Source organism: Delphinapterus leucas, chromosome 8, assembly GCF_059928025.1.
Source record: "Delphinapterus leucas isolate spDelLeu-1000000601 "Yukka" chromosome 8, BTC_Dleu_Yukka2, whole genome shotgun sequence".
NCBI classification, from domain to species: Eukaryota; Metazoa; Chordata; class Mammalia; order Artiodactyla; family Monodontidae; genus Delphinapterus; species Delphinapterus leucas.
Window position 1 is genome coordinate 58,053,904 of NC_143136.1, and position 21,369 is coordinate 58,075,272.

A 21,369-nucleotide genomic window follows, 5' to 3' on the forward strand; every position below is an offset into this window, starting at 1 on the left:
TAGATTGGTGGGTTTTGTTTTGTTTTGTTTTGTTTTGTTCCGGTACGTGGGCCTCTCACTGTTGTGGCCTCTCCCGTTGTGGAGCACAGGCTCCGGACACGAAGGCTCCGGACGCCCAGGCTCAGTGGCCATGGCTCACGGGCCCAGCGGCCCTGCGGCATGTGGGATCTTCCCGGACCGGGCCACGAACCCGTGTCCCCTGCATCGGCAGGCAGACTCTCAACCACTGTGCCACCAGGGAAGCCCCATGTAGATTGGTTTTTAAAAGATATAAGTATGCACACTCAGATCCTCCTCCTTCTGTTTATGTGACCCATACCTTCAGACTCCTGTCTTTTTACTTTAAGTTCTTTGACCATTTAGCCTAAGTATTCCTACCTGATTACAGCCAACTACTGCTTTGGTCACCTACCTAATTTTTAATCCATACACTTCCACATTAGCCCATCAGTTATGAGTGTCCCAATTTCCTGGATCTTAGCTGCTAATGTGGTCATTTCTGCTTGTTTAAAAAAGAAGGAAGAAAAAAAGCAACCAGGAATCTGACCTGGATTCTGAAAGATGCAGTGTGTCACATGGTCTTGAGAATACATTTTCCATAATAAAATATGTCTGAAGCTAAACCAGTCCTTAAGATGAACCCCTAAGTACTTTTTTCCCCTCTAAGTATATTTTGAAAATACAAAAGTATAGGAACTTTCCTGATTCTTTGGTGTCCTCACCCTGACACCTGTGCTAAAAAAATAGAGGCCTCAATAGCTGTTTTTGAAAAAAGTAAGGAAGGGACTTCCCTGGTGGTCCAGTGGTAAAGAATCCGTCTTACAATGCAGGGGACACAGGTTTGATCCCTGGTCAGGGAACTAATATCCCACATCATGCCTCAGGGCAACTAAGCCCTCACGCCACAACTACTGAGCTCGCGTGCCTCAATTAGAGCCCGCGTGCCGCAAACTACAGAGCCCACGCACTCTGGAACCCACACATCACTACAGAGCCTACGCACCCTGGAACCTGTGTGCCACAACTAGAGAAGAGAAAACCCGCATGCCACAACTAGAGAGAAGCCTGCACACAACAACAAAAGATCCTGTGCGCCGCAACAAAGACCCAGTTCAGCCAAAAATAAATAATTGTTTAAAAAAGAAAAAAGTAAGGAAGTTGATACTTAAGAAATCCTTTTATGAATCAGGTAATTTTGCATATTATATTTAATCTTTACCTCATCCCTGCAAGGAAATTATCATTGTTCCCAATTTTACAGACAAGGAAACACAGACTCAGAGATTGAAATGATTTGTTCAGAGTCATACAGATTGTTTGAGGCAGAGTTAAATTCTAAACAATAAAGTGTCTTTTCGCTGTATACATTATGTATGCTAATATGTATACGGTATACATTACATATACTAACCTATTGTGGTGCTATTTGCAATTCATAAAGAAGTATTCAGTCAGAAAAGATGGAAAAAACATACCTGATCCTGGAGTGACAGGACTTTAGCAGTTGCAGTATCAGACTTGGCATTCCTAACCCTTTGTGGTTGTCTTTCATGCCGCATGGCTTGCGAGATCTTAGTTCCCCGACCAGGGATTGAACCTGGGCCCATGGCAGTGAAAGCATGGAGTCCTAGCCACTGGACTGCCAGGGAATTCCCTTGTGGTTGTCTTCTGAATCATCAAGCCATCCAGCCTTAATTTCCTTATCTTCCTTAATTTTTATCTTCCTTAATTTTTTCCTTTTTCTTTCTTGATTTTTCCTTTTTCCTTTTTTTTTTTTTTTTTTGGATAACATATGTAACATGATGCCATGGAAAAACTGTGCACTTTGAAATTAAGGAGATCCATGTTCAAATGTAGGATTTTAACTAGCTTAATGGCTGTGTGACCTTGGGCAAATGATCTCTAGTGTCCTAATCTGTAAAATTGGAATACTGTTTATTAGAAACTCATTGAAAAACTACTGATAATGCAACAACAGGGATGGATCTCAAGTGCATTACGCTAAAGGAAAAAAGCCGGATTCAAAAGGCTATATACATTGTATGATTCCATTTATATGATATTCTGGAAAAGGCAAAACTTTGGGGATCAAAAAACAGACTAGTGGTTTCCAGGGGCTGTGGGTGGGAGGAGAGTGACAGGAAAGAAGCATGAGGAAAGTTTGGGGGGGTAATAGAACTGTTCTGTATCCTGGTTGTAGAGGGTGGTTGCACGACTGTATGTGCTTGTTGAAACTCACAGAACTGTACACTAAAAAGAGTTCATTTTACTGTATGTAACTTATATCTCAACAAAATATTTTTTATACTACTGACTTTGATTTTAAAATCATACCCAGATCTGCAATGATTTGCAGTAGAAAATGTCCATTAACACTTGTCTAGTTAGAATTACTGCTTCATTGGAAATTTTGATCTTTTCATATATGCTTGTTTTTTTTTTAATTATTATTTTTTGGCTGTGTTGGGCCTTAATTGCCGCGTGTCACTTTCTGTATTTGCAGCAAGCGGGGCTTCGCTTGTTGCGGAGCACAGGCTCTAGACACGCGGGCTTCAGTGGTTGCAGCACGTGGGCTCAGTAGTTGCGGTGTAAGGGCTCTAGGGCACGTGGGCTTCGATAGTTGTGGCTTGTGAGCTCAGTAGCTGTGGCTTGCGGGTTCTAGAGCACAGGCTCAGTAGTCGTGGTGCACAGACTTAGTTGCTCTGCAGCGTGTGGGATCTTCCCGGACCAGGGATTGAACCCGTGTCCCCTGTATTGGCAGGTGAATTCTTAATCACTGTGCCACCAGGGAAGTCCTGTGCTTCAGCTTTTAAGGGATCTGGATCAATTATAGATGGTAAGAAGATATGTATAGGTGAAAATAAAGAAATTACAAATTTTCTAAATTGTTCTTAGTTGGAATAAATGAAAACAATTGTAGTAGAATCATTTGGGAGACTTTTTCTAAAGCTCTTCTCTATTATCTACCCCTTTATGCTATTTCCAGGGAAAGAAGAGAGGAAAGGTTGCCAAGAATCTGTTTTTAGCATGTTATATACCAAGGTAGTTAATTGACTTCTAGGAAGTGTGGGAAGCACTGGGTAGACTGCAGCATAGTTCTTATATTTGTATATTTGTTCTTATATTTGTAACCTCCCTCCCTGCCACATGTGCACCTGAGTGTGGATCTTAGGAAAATGTAATGACATATCTCTTCACCAGATTTTGTTATAAAACTATATTTTGAGCTCAAGGGCTACTTCTGAGTTATTAAGAACAATATCATCAATAATAGTCCCAGGTCTCTCAGATCCCTGAGATCCCTTTCATTGCTAAGATACTATAGTATGACTATTTTGTGCTAATTATTTCATATTTATAGAGCATAACAATAAAACCACCCCAAAGATCCCATGTGCCATTTTCAAAGAAACCAGTTTCTGTCCATTAGCAAATATATTTGTTGTCCATCTATGTAGCAAATCAATGTACCAGTTGCTAAAAGGGATGCAAAGAAATAAAAGGCAATCTCTGCTCTTAAAGAGCTTACTGTCTGGTTGGGGAGATAAGATACTCATATATTTTTGCTGATAGAATAATAAGCCTTACTCAAATGGTGTTTTTTTTTGTTTTGTTTTAAAGAAGTAGCCATAAATGTCTAGAGCTTCATTATAACGCTAGATCTGCCATACTCTGACGGTGAGTTGGGTACAGTTCACTGGCAAAATGGAACATAGTAGAAGGGATAGACTTGGAGCTAGGTCTGCTTACTGGTGACAGGGAAGACCTAAGGGAGGCAAACCCAGCTGTGGGTTCTAGGAGGAGGTTCAGTCTGACAGTCAGTACAGTGGCCTAAAAAATGCAACATCAGGTCATTGTCCAAGTAAGCAGTGACATCAAACCTGCAAGCAGAGATCAAATGGACTCAAATCTGAAAAAGAAGATATTTAGGTCTAAGAATCTAGGCAGAGCCTGAAAAGACTGGGATATGGGATATAGGAATGGGATAGGAGAAAATAGGTGAAACATGCATAATTAACTTGTTTTGCTTATTTTAGTTGAACAAATCTAGTTATTTTCAGTCAACAGTGTTTTTAGTTTTCACTCTTTTCTCAAAATTGATTAATTAGGAATAGCAAAGTATAGAACCCTCTAGTAGTACTAGACAAAAAAGACTCAGGCAAACTTTCCAAAGGTCCTGTTCGTCTTACTGATATTTAGGAATGCAGTGGAATATGATAAATCAAAACTAATATTAAAGCCGAATGTATTTATGTATTCCTTAACAAATAATTTCTTTTGGTTAACCAAAGAGTATGCTGGGAGTTGGATTTGGGTGGAAAGCAGGAAACGTTTTTTTTAAATTGGTGTTTGCATTTCAGAGATTAAAAGCTGCTTTGACCCAGCAACATCCTCCAGTTACCAATGGCGATACTGTCAAAGGTCATGGTAGCGGACTGGTTAGGACTCAATCAGAGGAATCTCGACCACAGTCATTACAACAGCCAGCCACATCCACTACAGAAACTCCGGTATGTGTGTTGTTTTTATCATTCAGTGTTCAGTTATCCTTAAAAAAAAAAAACAAACAAACACAGTGTAACTTAAATGACTATATGCTTTGAAAAAAATTTTCTGGTAAAATTTTATTCCAAAAGTGTATAAAAAGCCTTAGGAAAAGGTAGTTCAATGTAAAAGTATTGATACAAAAAATAAATAAGTAAAAATAATCAAGCAGTTGTTAACTGCTCATGGCACCCTGTAAATGTTTCTGTGAGTGTCTGTATGTTGGTTTGACATGGCATAATGTCCATCAATACTTTTTAAAGAAAACTTTTTTTCTGTTGATTGTATTCAACAAGAAATGTATATAGGTATTATATTACTAATATAAGTCAAACGATTCTTGAATTAACATTTGTGAAATACACCAAAGGAGCAGATAGGCCTAATGGCAGCTATTTATACCAGAGGCCCTTTTCACTTATCTTTAATTTGTTACCGCCCGTTAGATGACTGATATTTCTATATGTCTGCAGTATATTTCTACAGTAAGCATTACTATATTTCTGTTAAATGTTTCAGAGCTCTATTTATACCTTTTATCTTCTCTACTTAAAGAATATTCACATTTAAAAGTAAAAATTTCCAATTAAAGAAACACAGTTACACAGCAAGTTTTAGACTGCCTACTAAGCATAGGTATTTAGATTACTGTATTTTATCTTTGTGAAACTTAAGATAAAGTGGAATATAGTTGTGGTTGTCATCCACTAAGCAACTTTACTTAGGGGCCAAGAGAGGGGAAAAGTGAGTATGTTCTCATGTCATAATTCAGGGGTTAGCAAACTAGCTCATGAGCCGAATGCAGCTTAGGGCTATTTCTTTGTACGGCCTGTAAGCTTAGTATGGCTTTTACATCTTTAAGTGTTTATTTAAAAGAAAATAAATGAATATAATTTATTTTCTTATACTAACTGTAGTTTCCCTGGATCTAGTTTTCATTTATAGCTTTATATTTTATTGTATTGGAATGAAGCTCCATGAGGGCAGGACTTCTATCTGTTTGTTCACTGCTGTATCACTAGCATAGCTCCTGTATTTTTTTCAATGAAGTAGAATGAATGAATCACTGGAAGGAGGGAGAGAAGGAGAAATATATGCTTCTAAGTAGCCTCAAATCCTTGTTAGGGGTAATGATATACAAATATAACTCTGTAATAGTTTCTGCTTACAATACCTGTGATTAGCCTTTGCTGTAGTAACCAAGTTGTCAATTAAAAACAAAAAACAAAAACTGTTCTCTCCTATTCAGTAAAATTTTAAAACCTGCTATTATCAGTAAGTTAAGAGGATAAAAATATATTTCAAAGTTACCATTCTTGAAGCCAGCCATAGAAAGATTTTTCTAAAAGATTAAATTGCAATTATGTAGGTAAAAGAATCTGATTTAATACTTGATCTTAATTACAATTAAAATACAGTATAAACGAAATAACCCTCACAATATTTAATGCTAGTTGGAAAAGGAATGATAACTATGCTTTTTTGGAGTTTGTAGAGTGAGAACTAATTCAGGTTATTTCCCTGCAGAACTTATCTTAAGTTTTTAAGATTTTTGTTTATTGTATAGATTGAGAAGATAGTTTTTGTTCACATCATTTTAAAATACCATTAAGTAGAGGTTTTTCAGGCTGCTTCTTTGGATCATGTGTCTGTGGCCACAAAGTGCTGTTTCTTTTGCACTGTTTCTAAGGGTTCATATACTGTCTCCTGTATTCAAGTGTTGTGTGGCACAATTTTGGGATTTGTGAGAAGCTTGAAGATGTTATTCTGTAGTCCTACACACTGGACTGTATCACTAGTGACTGAAGATTCCTGTCTCTGGCTGATCTGGCAGGGCAGGGGGACCAATTAAAATGAAAATCTAGACTCTGGGATTCTACCCACCAGGAGAATGAGCATTAATAATTATATGAACCTGACCCTTAGAAAAAGACTGATCCCAAATTTCAAAAACTGAAGAAGAGCTGAATACACTAAAATATGTATGTACTTTCAACTCCTTAATTTTAGAGAAACCAATTTTTAAAGAAAATTTACAGATTTAATGCTATTTTTTATTTCAAAAATATCATAGAAAACATGGTTTCTCATAATGAATTTAAATAGGAAGTTATTTTTATTTTAGTGCCTTAATAATTATCAAAGGATTGAATAATACCACAATGTTTGCTTAAAAGTACACTTGGAAAAATACAAGATGGAAAACTACAAGATCTGTACATGATCATTTGTATTGCATTTTAAATTTCTTTGTATTATTTCTATAAAAATGAAAATACTATACAAACTTTAAAGAATACATTCACTGTGATAGTTAATTAGTGAGAATCGTGTTTTAGCAATGCTCATTTATTTCAAGCAGTTTGTTAAACCACAGGGTGATTTTCACATTGCTCTACAATATTGATGTATACAATGAGACTTAGAACATAAAATTAGTGGCTCTCACCTTTGCCACCCTTTACTGCCTGTGTTAATTTAATCACTAGGTACAAATATAAAAAACTTTCATTTGTGTCTATTATAGGCTTCTCCAGCTCACACAACTCCACAGACCCAAAATACAACTGGTCGTCGAAGAAGAGCAGCTAATGAAGATCCTGATGAAAAAAGAAGGAAGTTTCTGGAAAGAAATAGAGCAGCAGCTTCAAGATGCAGACAAAAAAGAAAAGTCTGGGTTCAGTCTTTAGAAAAGAAAGCAGAAGACTTGAGTTCATTAAATGGTCAATTGCAGGTATGGTGCATATATGTAAATTGTTTTATTTATTTATTTTTAATAATTATGAACACACATTTTCCCTATTTTTTCCTAGTTAGCCATCCAGACATTTTAGGACACAATATTGGGTGTGTATGGAATCTATAGTAAAGCGCAGTTTTATAAACCTATTTGAATACCGAGATGAAGTAATATAAAATTTTCAACACTGATACAGTGAAGAAATTTTTAAATATAAGTGTTTACTTGTATAGTACAAAAGTACCTAAACTGTCTGGCTTAAACTTTATAAAGTTGTGATATAGAGTTCAAACAAAGAATCTCAAAATGTAAGATATTACTGGTATTTTACTTTTCTTATTTGTTGGTTTATATCACAACTATAAAGTTGCTGCAATTTGTAGTTTCTGTTTTTAGTTCTTTTGTTCTTTGAATTATAAATTCTGTTTTGTTTTGTTTGTTTTATTTAAAGTGAATATAGTGCTCGTGAAAGGTGCCAGATTGACAGCTTTGGAAACTGAAGGACTCTAATTATCCACAGAACAGGTACAATATGGCCAGTGGCAATAAAAATCATTTCATACTGCCCTGCCAGTGTGCCTCAGATACATTTCTTAGGAACCTTATGGGGTATAAAGGTTTAAGGCTCCTTCCTGTTCGGTCTTTGGTAAGATTTGCAATGATGGTATTGGGCAGCACTAAGTCTGTTTCCTTCCTTCTGTTTTTTCTTCCTTTTTTATTGTTGTTGTTAATGTTGTGAATATTCTCAAGTAAAATCTTCTAAAATACCAACTGATGAGCATCAACTAGAAAATTGATGTTAATGAATTGTAGTTGTTATTGGTCAACCTTCTGAGCTATCCATTCCTAGTTAAAAATGAATCTTCTGTGTAATCAGAATTGATGATGAGACCTGCTCTCTTCTTATATCTTTAAAGATGTCACCAATATAAGTGTCTTGTTAAATGCTTAGGAAGAAGCTTTTTAGCACCAGGCGTAGCATTTAATCTAATGTAAATTTTATAACAAAATTTTTTCATACGTGAGGCTGACATCTTTTAAACTCTATGTTGAGGGCTTCCCTGGTGGCTCAGTGGTTAAGAATCCGCCTGCCAATGCAGGGGACATGGGTTCAAGCCCTGGTCTGGGAAGATCCCACATGCCACGGAGCAGCTAAGCCCGTGCGCCACGACTACCGAGCCTGCGCTCTAGAGCCCGCGTGCCACAACTACTGAAGCCTGAGTGCCTAGAGCCGTGCTCTGCAATAAGAGAAGCCACTGCAACGAGAAGCCCGTGCACCGCAACGAAGAGTAGCCCCCGCTCAAGGCAACTAAAGTAAGCCCACGTGCAGCAACAAAGACCTAATGCAGCCAAAAATAACTTTTAAAAAAAACTCTGCTGTGCTTTTGAATATTGACATGTTAGCTTTAGGACAAATATAATTATCTCACAAAATTTACTTTTAACCATTTAGAACAAAATTAAACATGATTTACCATATCACAGAAACTTCAAATATGTACTTGTATACTAGGATATGTTAAGAAATAATATATTATCTGACAAATGAATTCTTATTCAAGAACTATTCATAATGTTTAAGAAAAAAACTTGAATTTTTTCTTCTTAAAGTGAAACAGATTATAGATACCAATTTATTTATATACTATAAATATGTCTTATTTACCAGATTTCTCTGTTAGAATATTAACTATCATCATTTAAATTTTTAAATGTTCATATTACATTAACAAAGTGATTTAGGAGAACCTATTTTTTTCTTTTCTGTTCTTAACTAACAAAATCATTCTTCTGAATGACTCGGCTATTTTACAGTTACATGATATTAAAGATATCTTTGTTAGCCTCAGTTATCTTATCCATAGAATAGAGATAATAATACTTGCTGGTCCTACTGCTGTGGGTTGTTACATACATCAGTGGAATTAGAATGTTTGCAGATATTTTTAAATATATTAATTTTAATAGGATAAATTTATCAGTATTTTTGTAATTTGGCTTATTTTGCCTTTTTAAGAAGTAAAAATGTTTGAAAACTATAAAGCGGTATATAAGTATATGGTATTATTTTCATGGTATTGGACTTTATTTAGGTTGGGCCAGTTTCTGTTTTCACCCAAGGCATAGCAGTGTTAACAGCTTTTACTTAGACATTGCTATTTCTTTAGTTATACTGCAGCACTGGTCACCATTATGAATAGCAGCAGTGCTTTATTATTTCAGAAAACCTTGGAAAATTCAGCATTCAAAATAAATGTAAAATTTACTTCATTGATCTCTTGCTTTTTCTACCATCCAAACTGATTAAAATATCATTATTGTAAATTGTGTTACATTTTTATATTTCCTAATTTGGGTAGAGATTTCTTGATTAGAGGAATAAAGGCAAGATTTATCACCTAGGTAAAAGTTACCTAACACTTTAGTTTTGAAGCAAGTGTGAAACTTTTACTTTTTTTTTTTTTTTTTTTTAAGACGTTATTTATTTATTTGGCTGTGTCGGGTCTTAGTTGTGGCATGTGGGATATTCGTTGCGGTACGCGGGATCTTTCCTTGCAGCACACGGGCTTTTCTAGTCGTGGCATGTGGGCTCCAGAGCATGCAGCCTCAGTAGTTGCAGCACACGGGCTCTCTAGTTGTGGCGTGCAGTCTCTAGAGTTTAGTTGCCCCGTGGCATGTGGGATTTTAGTTACCTGAACAGGGATTGAACTTGCGTCCCCTGCATTGGAAGGCGGATTCTTAACCACTGGACCACCAGGGAAGTCCCAAAATTTTTAAATGGAAGTCAAATTCAAGAAATCACTAAGTTAAACTCTACAGTTGAACATAAACTCTACAGTTGAACATAACTTTAGTTAATACCTCAAATTACAAACAGAACCAGTAAAGTCAGTAGTATATGTTTTAAATTGAGGTATAGTTGATGTATAATATACACTTATATAAGTTTTGGTGTACACATCGTGATTCACAATTGTTAAAGGTTATACTTCATTTACACTTATATAAAATATTGGCTATATTCCTTGTGCTGTACAATATATCCTTGTAGCTTATTTATTTTATATATAGTAGTTTTTACCTCTCAATCCCCTACCCCTATCTCACCCCTCCCCTCTTCTCTCTCCCCACTGGTAAGCTCTGTTTTTCTCAATATCTGTTTCTTTTTTGTTATATTTACTAGTTTTGTTTTTTAGATTCCGGATATAGGTGATATCCTACAGTATTTGTCTTTCTCTAATTTATGTCACTAAGCATAAAAATCAGTATTTTTAATCATTAATAATTGAGTGTTCTTAGTTTTAGAGATGCATACCAAAATATGAAGATAGGTGAAATGATGTGTTATCAGGGATTTTTTTAAAAAATACTTGTGCAAAAAAGAAAGAGAATAAGGTCCTTCTGCATGTATTAACCTGGAAAAATGTCTGTAATATATTATTATGGGCAAAAAGAAAGTTGCTGGAAACTGTCCAATGTCCATCAATAGATAAATTGTGGCATATACATCCAATGGAATATTTTTCAGCCATAAAAAGGAGTGAAAGTACAATGTGGATGAACCTCAAAATGTTATGCTTAAGTGAAAGAAGCCACACACAAAGTCATGAATTATATGACTCCATTTATATGAAATATCTAGAACAAATGAATCCATAGAGACAAAATGCAAATGTAGTTTCCAGAGACTGGGGGGGGAGGAAGAAATAGGCAGAAACTGGTTAATGGATAAGGGGTTTTACTTTGAATGGACAGATAGAGGGTGGTGGTCACCCAACATTGCAGATGTACTAAATGCTACCGAACTGTTCACTTTAAAATGGTTAATTCTATATTATGGAAATTTCACCTCAATAAATTAAAGTTGCATACTAAAATGTGTAACATAATTCTTTTTCATTAATGAAAGGTTTATAGTTAGATGGATAAATGTGTAGGTATGGAAGTCAGTATAGAAATGATTCTTTAAATAGAAGTAAAATTTTAAGAATGACATGTACCAGCTTGTAACAGTGATAAAGAGGGGGTTGGAAAGCATGGATGGTTTGGGAAGAAAGGGTACCTCAATTATGACTTTATTGTTTCAAGTGGATATATGATTTTTTTGGTTGTTTGTTAGTTATTTGTCATATAAAATAAAAACAGTTCTTAAAGAGTAAGTGACACATGCTAGTTTTCAGAGTATGAAGAGTTAATGTGCTTATAATAGATTCTGGAGAAAAATTTCATTCGGTTCGCCAACAGCAAAACCGTTAACTGTGAAGAACAGAATGACTTGTAAAGAAAATTGAATGTCAAAGAAATAATTAAACTCTATGTGAAAACATTCATCAATTCTACATTTCCTTAATAATCCTTCACGTGACATACAGGCTTAGCTGATCAGTGTAGTGGGCAGTAATGACCCATGGTTGCTTACATATTATATATAATAAAAGGTTTAATGAGTGTTGAAGTGTGACTCTTCATATTTTTACCAAATATATATTAGGTTTCAAAGAAAATACTAATTATTCAACCTTATTGCCCCACTTACTGAATTTAATTATATTTTAGCTTTCTAGAGTCATTGCTTTAAAAGAGCAATTTTATCAAATTGTATTAGATACATTTGTGGTCATCTAGACCAAGAATTGGATACTGTTGGTTATAAACTATTATATTTTTAAAGGTAATGTATGATTTTTGTCTTTTACTTGAAATGGTTTTAACCTCGTTATGTCTTTGTCTTTCAGCTATACTCATCTTGGGGGTTAGTTTTCAGTTTAGAATTTCAGCGTTTCCTTTATGAACAAAAGGCTGACTCTCCTCTTTACTAACAGGAGCTCCTTAACAATCTGTGGATAAAACTTGGAGAGTTTGTTGTGGATTTTGCTTTTAAAACTTAGGTATTGCAAAATGTGTGTGGAGTGGAAGCTCAGTAAATTAATGGAAGCATTCTTTGATAGCAGGATATGTGAGGAGTTTTCACTCATAAGATAATATGGAAAAGGTTTTGCTTATTGGTCCATTGACTTAAGGGGAATGGGATCAAATATTTTATTCCTGGTACCTAAACGATATTTTACTTTAGTATTTATCACCCAAAATAGAAAGGAATGGCAGCAGTTGGGAGATAGTATACAATATCTGTTTAATTCCTGAAAAAAAATAGAACTGTTTTCCTTTTCCCCCCTGAGTTTTTCACTATATTCTAGAGGGGGAAAGGGTAATAGTGATGCCACCTCTACCTCATGCATTTTATTCTGAGTACTTCTTTTTACTAGCCTTTACTAAAATCTTCCCAAGCCTTTACTTCCCCATCTGTCAAACTCATAGAATAAGTACTATATTGAAGATCAAATGAGAGAGGTAATAGAAAAGTATGTTGTAACTACACTGTGCAAATGCTAATTATTTATTACTCATTCTGTCATTAAGCATCTATTGTGTGCAGGGCATGTTATTAGACACGGGATAGAACAGTGAAAAAAGACATTGTCCTTAACACTTGCAGAATTTGTGGTCTGGCAGAGAAGACAGATGTGAAACAAGTAATTAAAGTATGAGAATAGGAAAAGAGTCATTCCCATTAATTTTGCAGAATATTTGCAAAATATTATGAACCCTGTCATCTTTTTTTCTATTGTTGAAAATAAAAATTAAAGAATATTTTGTTTTCAAGTATAAGGTTTTGCATCCATGACAACCCTTAAAACTTGTGGTGGGAAGTTAAGATACTTAATCATTGATTTTTGTGAAGACTGGCTTATCTTTAGCAATGAGAAATTCCCCAAAGAAGAAACTATCCAATATTATTTCTTTAATTTGGGGGGTAGTAGCTGAACTAGAAAGTCAAAGATCATGAATTTATGGAGTACCTGATCATCAATCTGTGGCCAAATATCAGTGAAAAATTTTGACTGATTAATCAATTAGCTATCCTGTCATTATTTCATCAGGCTGATCTGCTTCAGACAGACTGTTAAAAAAATATATTATTTGTTCATCAGTATGTAATTAACCTTTGACTAGATACAAATAGAGTAGAGCAATGGTATAGACAGTGCCAAAATAATTACATTTTCTTTTAGACCATAATAATAATTTTCTTCAGCATCTACTTTATCTTACCAAATACACTTTTCTTTGACAAAAGTATCAGTAATTGCTCACATTTGAATGGGGCTTTAATGTTTTCCAAATGTTTCCGTGTCTCTTATTTCACTTCATCTTCAGAATGATCCGGGAAGACAGTTAACATATTCTGCAAATATACTAAATAACAAACTAACCAGAAAGGCTTTGGAGGCTAAATCCAATTATAATCCAATCTAAAATAATCCTCAGATAGTAGAGGTATAAATATTTCTTTTTTCATTTAATATTAAATCTGTTTATGGCTTAACATGTATCCCCTCCAGATTCACTTTGGCTTAAGCAAACTGGTTTTATATATTTATATAAATACAAATATAGATAGATAGATAGATAGGTAGATATGGTCTGTTACGGCTTTTTTTTTTTTCATTCTGAGGTCTCTCCATAGGATCTTCAGGACTCTTCTCATTATATGTATGGAGGCTTTTGTCTCTGATTCTACCTGTCTTCCGATCTTTCTTTGTCAAAACATTTCACAGTTAAAGTCATGATTTATGTAACTACCTTATCTAAATATTGTCTATCTTTATGTTTAAGTCCTTTCCTTTATACATATGGGTATGAGACTATAATTCTTGAATGTTTGGATTAATTTGTTGAATTTTGCTACATTTTATCAAACGATTTTAAAAATGCTGGCTGGGCTTTGGCAAACTCCTACAATTCTGCCTAATGTAAAGGTGATATACCATAATGAGCCTCCTGTTTTCAACCTCTGCTTGACCTGATCTTGACCACAAGCTTATGCTCACACTTAGGGCTCTACAGCTCAACTAAATCCACTTCCTTCAAGGTTTGGCCTTCTCTTATTCCTAATCAGCACTCTACCTGTGTGCTTTGCAGTATTTCTCACAGTCCCAGTTCTTTGCTAGCAACCATGTCCCATTTGCTGCTTTCAGTCTAGTGCTTGATACCAGTTTTTAAAGAAGTTGAATATTAGGATACAATAATAATACAAACTATTGATTTAATTTAACCTTTCAATCAAAAATCACTTGAGCTTCAGGATTACCATTAGGAAAATCTCTTACCATTGTAAAACATTGTAGATCAGGATGATGTAAAATATTAGACTAAATTTGTATTGAGCAGAGCTTGAGTTTGTTGGGGGTTTTTTTCTTACAATTTCTGTCATTTAAGAGGTGTAGGGGGAAAATGGGTTATTTGAATTTTGGATGAAGACTAGCATATTTGTGTACTGTTATCACTTAGGTATATATAAATTATAATGTTCAAACGGTTTTATTTTCAATTTCCTCCTCTCTTCCAGTTTTTTTCTTTCCCCAAGTTGTTTGCTCTGTTAAGTGTGACTCCAATTAAATTCAGTTAACACAAATATAAGTAAGTTGTTGTAACAGGAATCAAATACCTTGCCTCTGAAGTCCTTAATGTTCATTACCCATTGTTAGCTAGTGGCATCTTTAGTTTCTTCACTTGTCAATGGACCAGGTAGTCTAATTAGATGAACAACCAGAACACCACCAACTGTTAAGTTTGAATATAGAAACTGATATTCCATCCATCAGTTTCAAACCTGTCATTTAAAGAGAGATTTTGAATGTATATATTTAATTTTGAGTGCACAGGAATATTGTTTTATTGGTTAATCCCCAGAATTATTTAAATCAACTATTTTGTATCAGTTAGATTATCAACTTGTAACTGCTCAGGAATTTTATCTAATACAGCATTTTGTTTCATAATATGGTTTATAATGAATGTCCTTATAGAGTATTTAGTTGAGAAGGCATTTGTGATTTTTAAAATTCTGTAACTGAGGTGATGCTATTAAACACGCCAATTTTCATTTTCTGACTGAGAAAATTAACAGTGTGACTATGTTGGTGAGGTTGTTGGCAATAAATAATGAAATGAGGACCCCTGACCAGTTTTATATTATTTAAGCTATTTCATTTCACCTTCTTTGGTGTTTTTTACCCCCTGAAAATAGATTTTAGAGAAGACCATGGTAATTCTGTGTGCTCAGTCTGTGCCAGGCTGTGGGCTATGCTCTGGGGATACGAAAAGCAAGATAATCCCTGCCCTTGAGAAACCTCAATCTGGCAGGGGTGGCAAATAAGTAAACTAAAACTTACAATCCAGTGTGACAAGTACTATGTAAATACACACATACAGACACACATACAATACATACATGTATATACGGCTGTGGGAGCACAGAAATTGACACCTAACTTTTCCTATGCATATTTGTACTGAGTTGACGCTTAAAGATGAGTGAAATAATTAGCAAGGCAAAAAGGTTTTCTAGATGGAAGCAACAGTATATATTTAGTTAGCCATATGAAATTTCTGTTTTTATAGGTCAAAATGATTAAATATTATTTAATAGGTTCAAACTAGTGAGAAGGGTGGTCACAGGTACCAGATTATAAAAGATTGTGTATTCTTGACTAAAAATATATATCCAGCCCTATTTCATATTATAAAAATTAATGAGCGAAACTTGTAGATGTGAGTCTCAAAATCAAGCTGACACAGCAGAGAGAGGAACTTTTTTTTGGATAATATACGTTGGATTATTCATAATATGGGTTCCCATAAATAGTGTCATTAATAAAGAGCTATAATTAGCAGTATTGACACTAATGACGACTTCAGTATTCCATAGAAATTAGTTTTCTAAATAACAGCTTGTTTTTTAAAGCAAACTTTTAACCTTTTCTTTTTGTACTTTAATCACTATACACCCATTTTTGTCTCAAATACAATATTCTAAACATAATTTAACCTTTTTTTGAATGGTTCAGAGTTCTTGTAAGCATCAAGAACAAGCATTTGTTCTGTGCTTAAATACAGTGTTACAGTTTATTGTTATTGGGGTGTGAGGAACTATTTGACCCAACAGACTTGCCTTTGGATTGCTTAACTTTTATTCTTTTGATTTGTATGTTTCTGTCATTGATCACTTAAGGAGGCGTAATGAGTCAAATTACTAAAGTATTTTACCTTCAGCTTTCTGGTTAAGAGACTGAGGGATGGAAAAAGAAGTGCTTGAGCTTTTATGTACACCTTTTTTGCTGTATTTCATTTAGTTTTGGGTTCATGGATAAAATGTGAATGGTTAATGTAAGTCCAAATAAGTAGAGGTGTTTGTAAGTTAAGATCTTTTAATGTTACCAATTTATTAAATTCATATTACTTCTAACTCTTGAGTATTGGTAATTATCACTAATTTATGTGTTAATATTTGGGGGTGACCCAAAGGAATTAATTGGACTCTCTCAATTTGGAACTTTTACATAGAATCTATCAGATTAATGCATCCAAAACAAAGACTGAACTGCTCATTCTGTGATAAGGAGTAGGATAGATCACCGTTGATTTATCAGATTTAAATTTAGATGTGTACAAATGGCCTAGGTCAAAGGCAGTTAAGCCATTTCAACATTACATCTGCTTTCACTGGTTCCGTGTCCAACACAGTGCCTTGCGATGCATTTTAGGTATCCATGATTCTTTGGTTGTTTGTGTTTTCCCCTATGGAGCTTTTCCTAGTTTCTAGAAAACTGCTTAATTTAGTTTCCAGGACAAAATTTTTACTTCCAAGTGAATAGAGTCAGTGAAATTTTATCCTGACTCCCCTGATACTTCTAATGGTTCAAATAATCAAAAAAAGCATGTGGGCTTCCCTGGTGGTGCAGTGGTTGACAGTCTGCCTGCCGATGCAGGGGACACTGGTTCATGCCCCGGTCCGGGAAGATCCCACATGCCGCAGAGTGGCTGGGCCCGTGAGCCATGGCCACTGAGCCTGCGTGTCCGGAGCCTGTGCTCTGCAACAGGAGAGGCCGCAACAGTGAGAGGCCCACGTACTGCAAAAAAAAAAAAAAGAGCATGTAACATGTAAAAAATACCTTTGATAGGTAACCTGTAGTATATAAGCAGTCACAAGGCAAATGATAATGTAAAAAGTAACTTTGAAATATGCTATCCAGTTGTGGTGTTAAATTTTTATGTAAGTTTCAGGGTCTATATAAATGCTAAAATATAAAAGCTAATGTATAATGATTAAACATTTAAACAGCATATTTTGTTTATTCCTTGGTGTTCTTTTAAAGATGTCTGATTTTCATATCTTAATCTTCACTTGTGTTAAACAGTAAAAATTGTTAGTCTGATGCTGGTAAGGTACATAAGTTGTTTCTTCCCCAGAGTGAAGTCACCCTGCTGAGAAATGAAGTGGCACAGCTGAAACAGCTTCTTCTGGCTCATAAAGATTGCCCTGTAACCGCCATGCAGAAGAAATCTGGCTATCATAGTGAGTAATGTTCCATTACCTATAGCCTTAGGCTACATCAGTGAAATACTGCCAGAGTGAACCAAGCCACCATTAAAAAAGTGGAGACTGCAGTTCTGATATTCAATGTTAAATATCAGAAGTTCTGCAAGTTTATTATGGAATGGGGGATATACTTCTTAGAATCTAGAGTTTTAAAATTTTCCTACTTCTAGCTTTTTTCTAGAGATTACTATAAATAAAATGGGTTGGTTAATAATTTAAAGTATAGTGTAAGTACTGATGATACTTTGTTTATATTCTCAGAGTAATACTTTTCTTGGACTGACATAGTGAAACACTACTTCTTTTCTAGCCTCCGTTTAGTAATTTTTTTTGTCTTCACTTAATCTGTAGCAGATCCTATTGTTCTTTCTTAGATATCAGCATTGTGCAATTTTATTGTTCTGAATCTTTAGATTGAGTCTTCTAGTTAGTCATAAAAATGCTAAAATAGAACAGTATTTAAATTATCTGCTTGTAAGTTTCCTTTTAAATATTTACCTTCAAAATGAGATTCTTCTGTTTTCAGCATTTTAGAAGTTAATTGTGCTTTTCCTTCTTGTAATGTCCTTTTTTGATAAGATGCACAATGTTGGAACCAGCTGTTACTCTTGAATAAATGGCCAATTCTGTCCATCATACACAAATTTGTAACAAATAACAGAGCTGGGAATGCATTAGGCAACATTCATAATATATAACCCACAGCTTTCATTTTTATGATTTAGTGATATTTCAGGATATTTGTAAATGTGAAAATTGTTTCAACCATATGTATCCACTTCGTTTTAATTTGCCAGTGTCAGTAATTCAAAAGAAAGAAACATTTTGTAGTGGATGCAAACAGTTCCTCAGGTGCTCACGATAAAACTTAATGGCCACCATCTTTACTTGTAGTCATTGTAAGCAGTTTCATCAGAATGGGCAATATTTTTTAATTTAAAAGATTCAGTAGATCGAGCAACTCTCTGTTGCCATATATATTTAGAACATTGATTTTTGTCAGTTTTGAGCAAATAAATCTCAGTCCTTTGATATCTAGTCATTTTGACAGGATTGTGAAACACATTGTGGAGTAAATTGAAACCATATAGAAATATGTTTGGGGTTTGTATTAACAATGATTGCTGCAGGGATGAGGCCATTATGGCTCCCATCTGACTTAACAACATAATTTCCTTTAGAAGTTACTGAGTTCAGCATTATGCATACATGATTTTCTTAACAAGAGAGCTCGCTTGAATTTTGATAGTTCAGAAAGAAATATACAAGTGATTCTATAAAATTAGAAGGAAAATTAACTCTTAAATTGCATTCAGTTTTAAATTATCTTCAATTTTTAAATCTTAGTTAATTTATTGGATAACCCGAACAGTTTTATCCCTGTTATCCAGGCAGTATATGCTCAGCAAATGCAAGCCAATTTTTTATTTTAAGCAATAAAGATATTTTTAAGTGTATATATGTATGGTTTTATATGCTATATCCTCAAACTGACTGAAAATCTAGATTAATAAGTTTCTAGTGAAGGTATACAAGGTTGTGAAAATGTAAGAAATGAATAAGACATTTTTGGGTTTGGGAACAGTTCCTATCTTTTATCCTGTCCGGTTATCTAGATAATCATATTGACTGAGGTAAGTATAGTTCTTGCATAAAATTAGTTCTCTTCAGCTCTTGGGAGATAATTGGACTTTGTAGAAATTTCAAATTTTTTATTTTCAAATTTGAAGTCTTTGGGAAAAATCTGACTTCTCTGTTGTTTAATAGTCAAGGTAAATACAAAGATTGTTTAAGTAAATGTTTAAATCTTGGAGAAAATGTGGAGAAATTCACAAATACCTAACACTATTCATCACATTGTAGCACATAGCAGTTGCTAATAGTGGTGAGCTATAATACTAGTTAACTCAAAACATTGTATATAGAAAACTAAGGTTTAGTAGAAATTAAGGAATCTTACAGTATAAAGTCACACAGTCATAGGGTCTCTTTTTTAACACTGGGAAGTCCCACGTCCTAGGAAACCCCTCAGTCATGGGAAAACCGTGACAGCTGTTGACCTTAAGGGTCAAGTAGTATATAAAATGAGAATGAAAATATGAAAACATTTTTAATGTTTGGGTTCCTTGAAGAATAAAACATAAGAGTAATCTTATTGCCATTAATTCATATTCTGTAGATCTCTGGGCATAATTAACATTGTATTATAGTTGTTGCTGTAATCCTAAATGGGAAGAAAAGCTTATTGGGCCCAAAATTGTGAGCTTATATTTTCATTAATGAAAATATGTATAAACATAGGTGGAACTTCAGAGAGAGTGAATTGTCAAACAGCTGGTTTCTTTTAAGTAGGGCCAAAAATGACTCTGTGAATGCAGTAAGATCTCTTGTATCTTTCTAGAGCTTGTGATTATATTAGTAATTTTTCTCCCTTTACCATCTAGAACTGGACATAGGTGCAGCTGTATCACATTATAAAGGTATTTTATACATAAAATTTATAATTACATAATTTATAAGTGAGTACCTGCTTCTTTGTACGGCCTAAAGATTTGTTTTACCAAATTCTGAAAGCCTGGAGGTAGATAAGCACTTGTCCCTTACAACTTAACTGTTTCATTTTGAGTCATCGCCTCCACAGTATATTTACATTTCCTTATACCACTCATCACAGATCAGCCTCTTTATTTCTGAAAGCTGTTATATCCCTAGAACGTAACATTGAAAAGACATTTTGTTGTCATGGTGAATAGTGGTGAAATAGAGGGCTTTTTACTGTTCTCTCTAGTTAAACTGTCATTTGCCAGTGTTTTCTGTGAATGTATAACAATTGTATTGGCTATATAACTGAACTGTAAATATTTTATAACATTCATTATTGCTTGATCAGAACAGTATCCTTTCTGCTTTATATAATTTTAAAAAGGATTACTGATTGTGCTTTTTTTTTTTTAACTGCATCTTGAGGTCAGATTTTTATCCAGTGGTGTAGTTTTGCATTTAAAGCAGCTTTATAGAGAGGGTGAGATTCTATCACATTAAAATTCTGTAAGAGCTACTATATTTCAGAAACCCCTCAAAATGAAGAACTTTATTTGAACTAAAGTTGTACTTGCCAGATTCCTCCCCCTCTATCTTCTACATTACAAATCGTGGGGTAAGTCCTACTTCATGGGGTCCACAGTCTTTTAATAGTTGACTTTCAGAATGAGCACCTGGCCATCAGTAAGCAGGCCAGTATGTATTGTCAGGTTTGATAGGAAGCCAGCTTATTATACTTCTAAACACTAAATAAAAATTATTTTAGAGTGTTCAGAAAGAAACAAAGCTAAACAGTACTGTTTAGGGATATATACCTATTTGGTAAAACTTCAAAGAAAAAACAAGGGAATGGTAAAAGAAATACGTATCAGAATGGTGATTGCCTTTGGTGAAGAGAGGAGCCTCCAAGAAGCACGAGTGTTACCAGCAATTTTCTCTTTAAGTTGGGGGCTGGGTTCACAGGTGTTCATGCTATCATTGTGTCTCATAACTTGCATACACTATAATTATTTGTGTGTGTTGTACTTATCAGATTTTTCACTAAATGAAATTATTGGATTCTCTTCCATTAAAATAAGAAAGTTGAAGATTTGTTGTT

At 34.5% G+C, this 21,369-nt stretch overlaps 1 protein-coding gene and 1 long non-coding RNA gene across 7 annotated transcripts in view; one reads left to right on the plus strand and one right to left on the minus strand.

Moving 5' to 3' along the window:
* The window catches only part of ATF2 (activating transcription factor 2), a 79,728-nt gene that overhangs the window by 55,039 nt on the left and 3,320 nt on the right, over positions 1-21,369 (plus strand). For 5 of the 6 annotated variants that reach the window (XM_089916640.1, XM_089916641.1, XM_089916639.1 and 2 more), the window contains 4 exons: positions 4,362-4,511; positions 7,073-7,279; positions 17,600-17,705; positions 20,174-20,209. In XM_089916640.1, coding sequence (XP_089772766.1) covers positions 4,362-4,511; positions 7,073-7,279; positions 17,600-17,705; positions 20,174-20,209 — 499 coding nt within the window. The remainder of the gene's footprint in view (positions 1-4,361; positions 4,512-7,072; positions 7,280-17,599; positions 17,706-20,173; positions 20,210-21,369) is intronic. The other variant, XM_022570080.2, reaches the window with a different exon arrangement.
* LOC149748565 (uncharacterized) overlaps positions 14-21,369 on the minus strand; it is a 63,892-nt gene continuing 42,536 nt past the window's right edge. The window contains exon 4 of the long non-coding RNA XR_016394121.1: positions 14-17,259. This is a non-coding gene — a long non-coding RNA (uncharacterized LOC149748565). The remainder of the gene's footprint in view (positions 17,260-21,369) is intronic.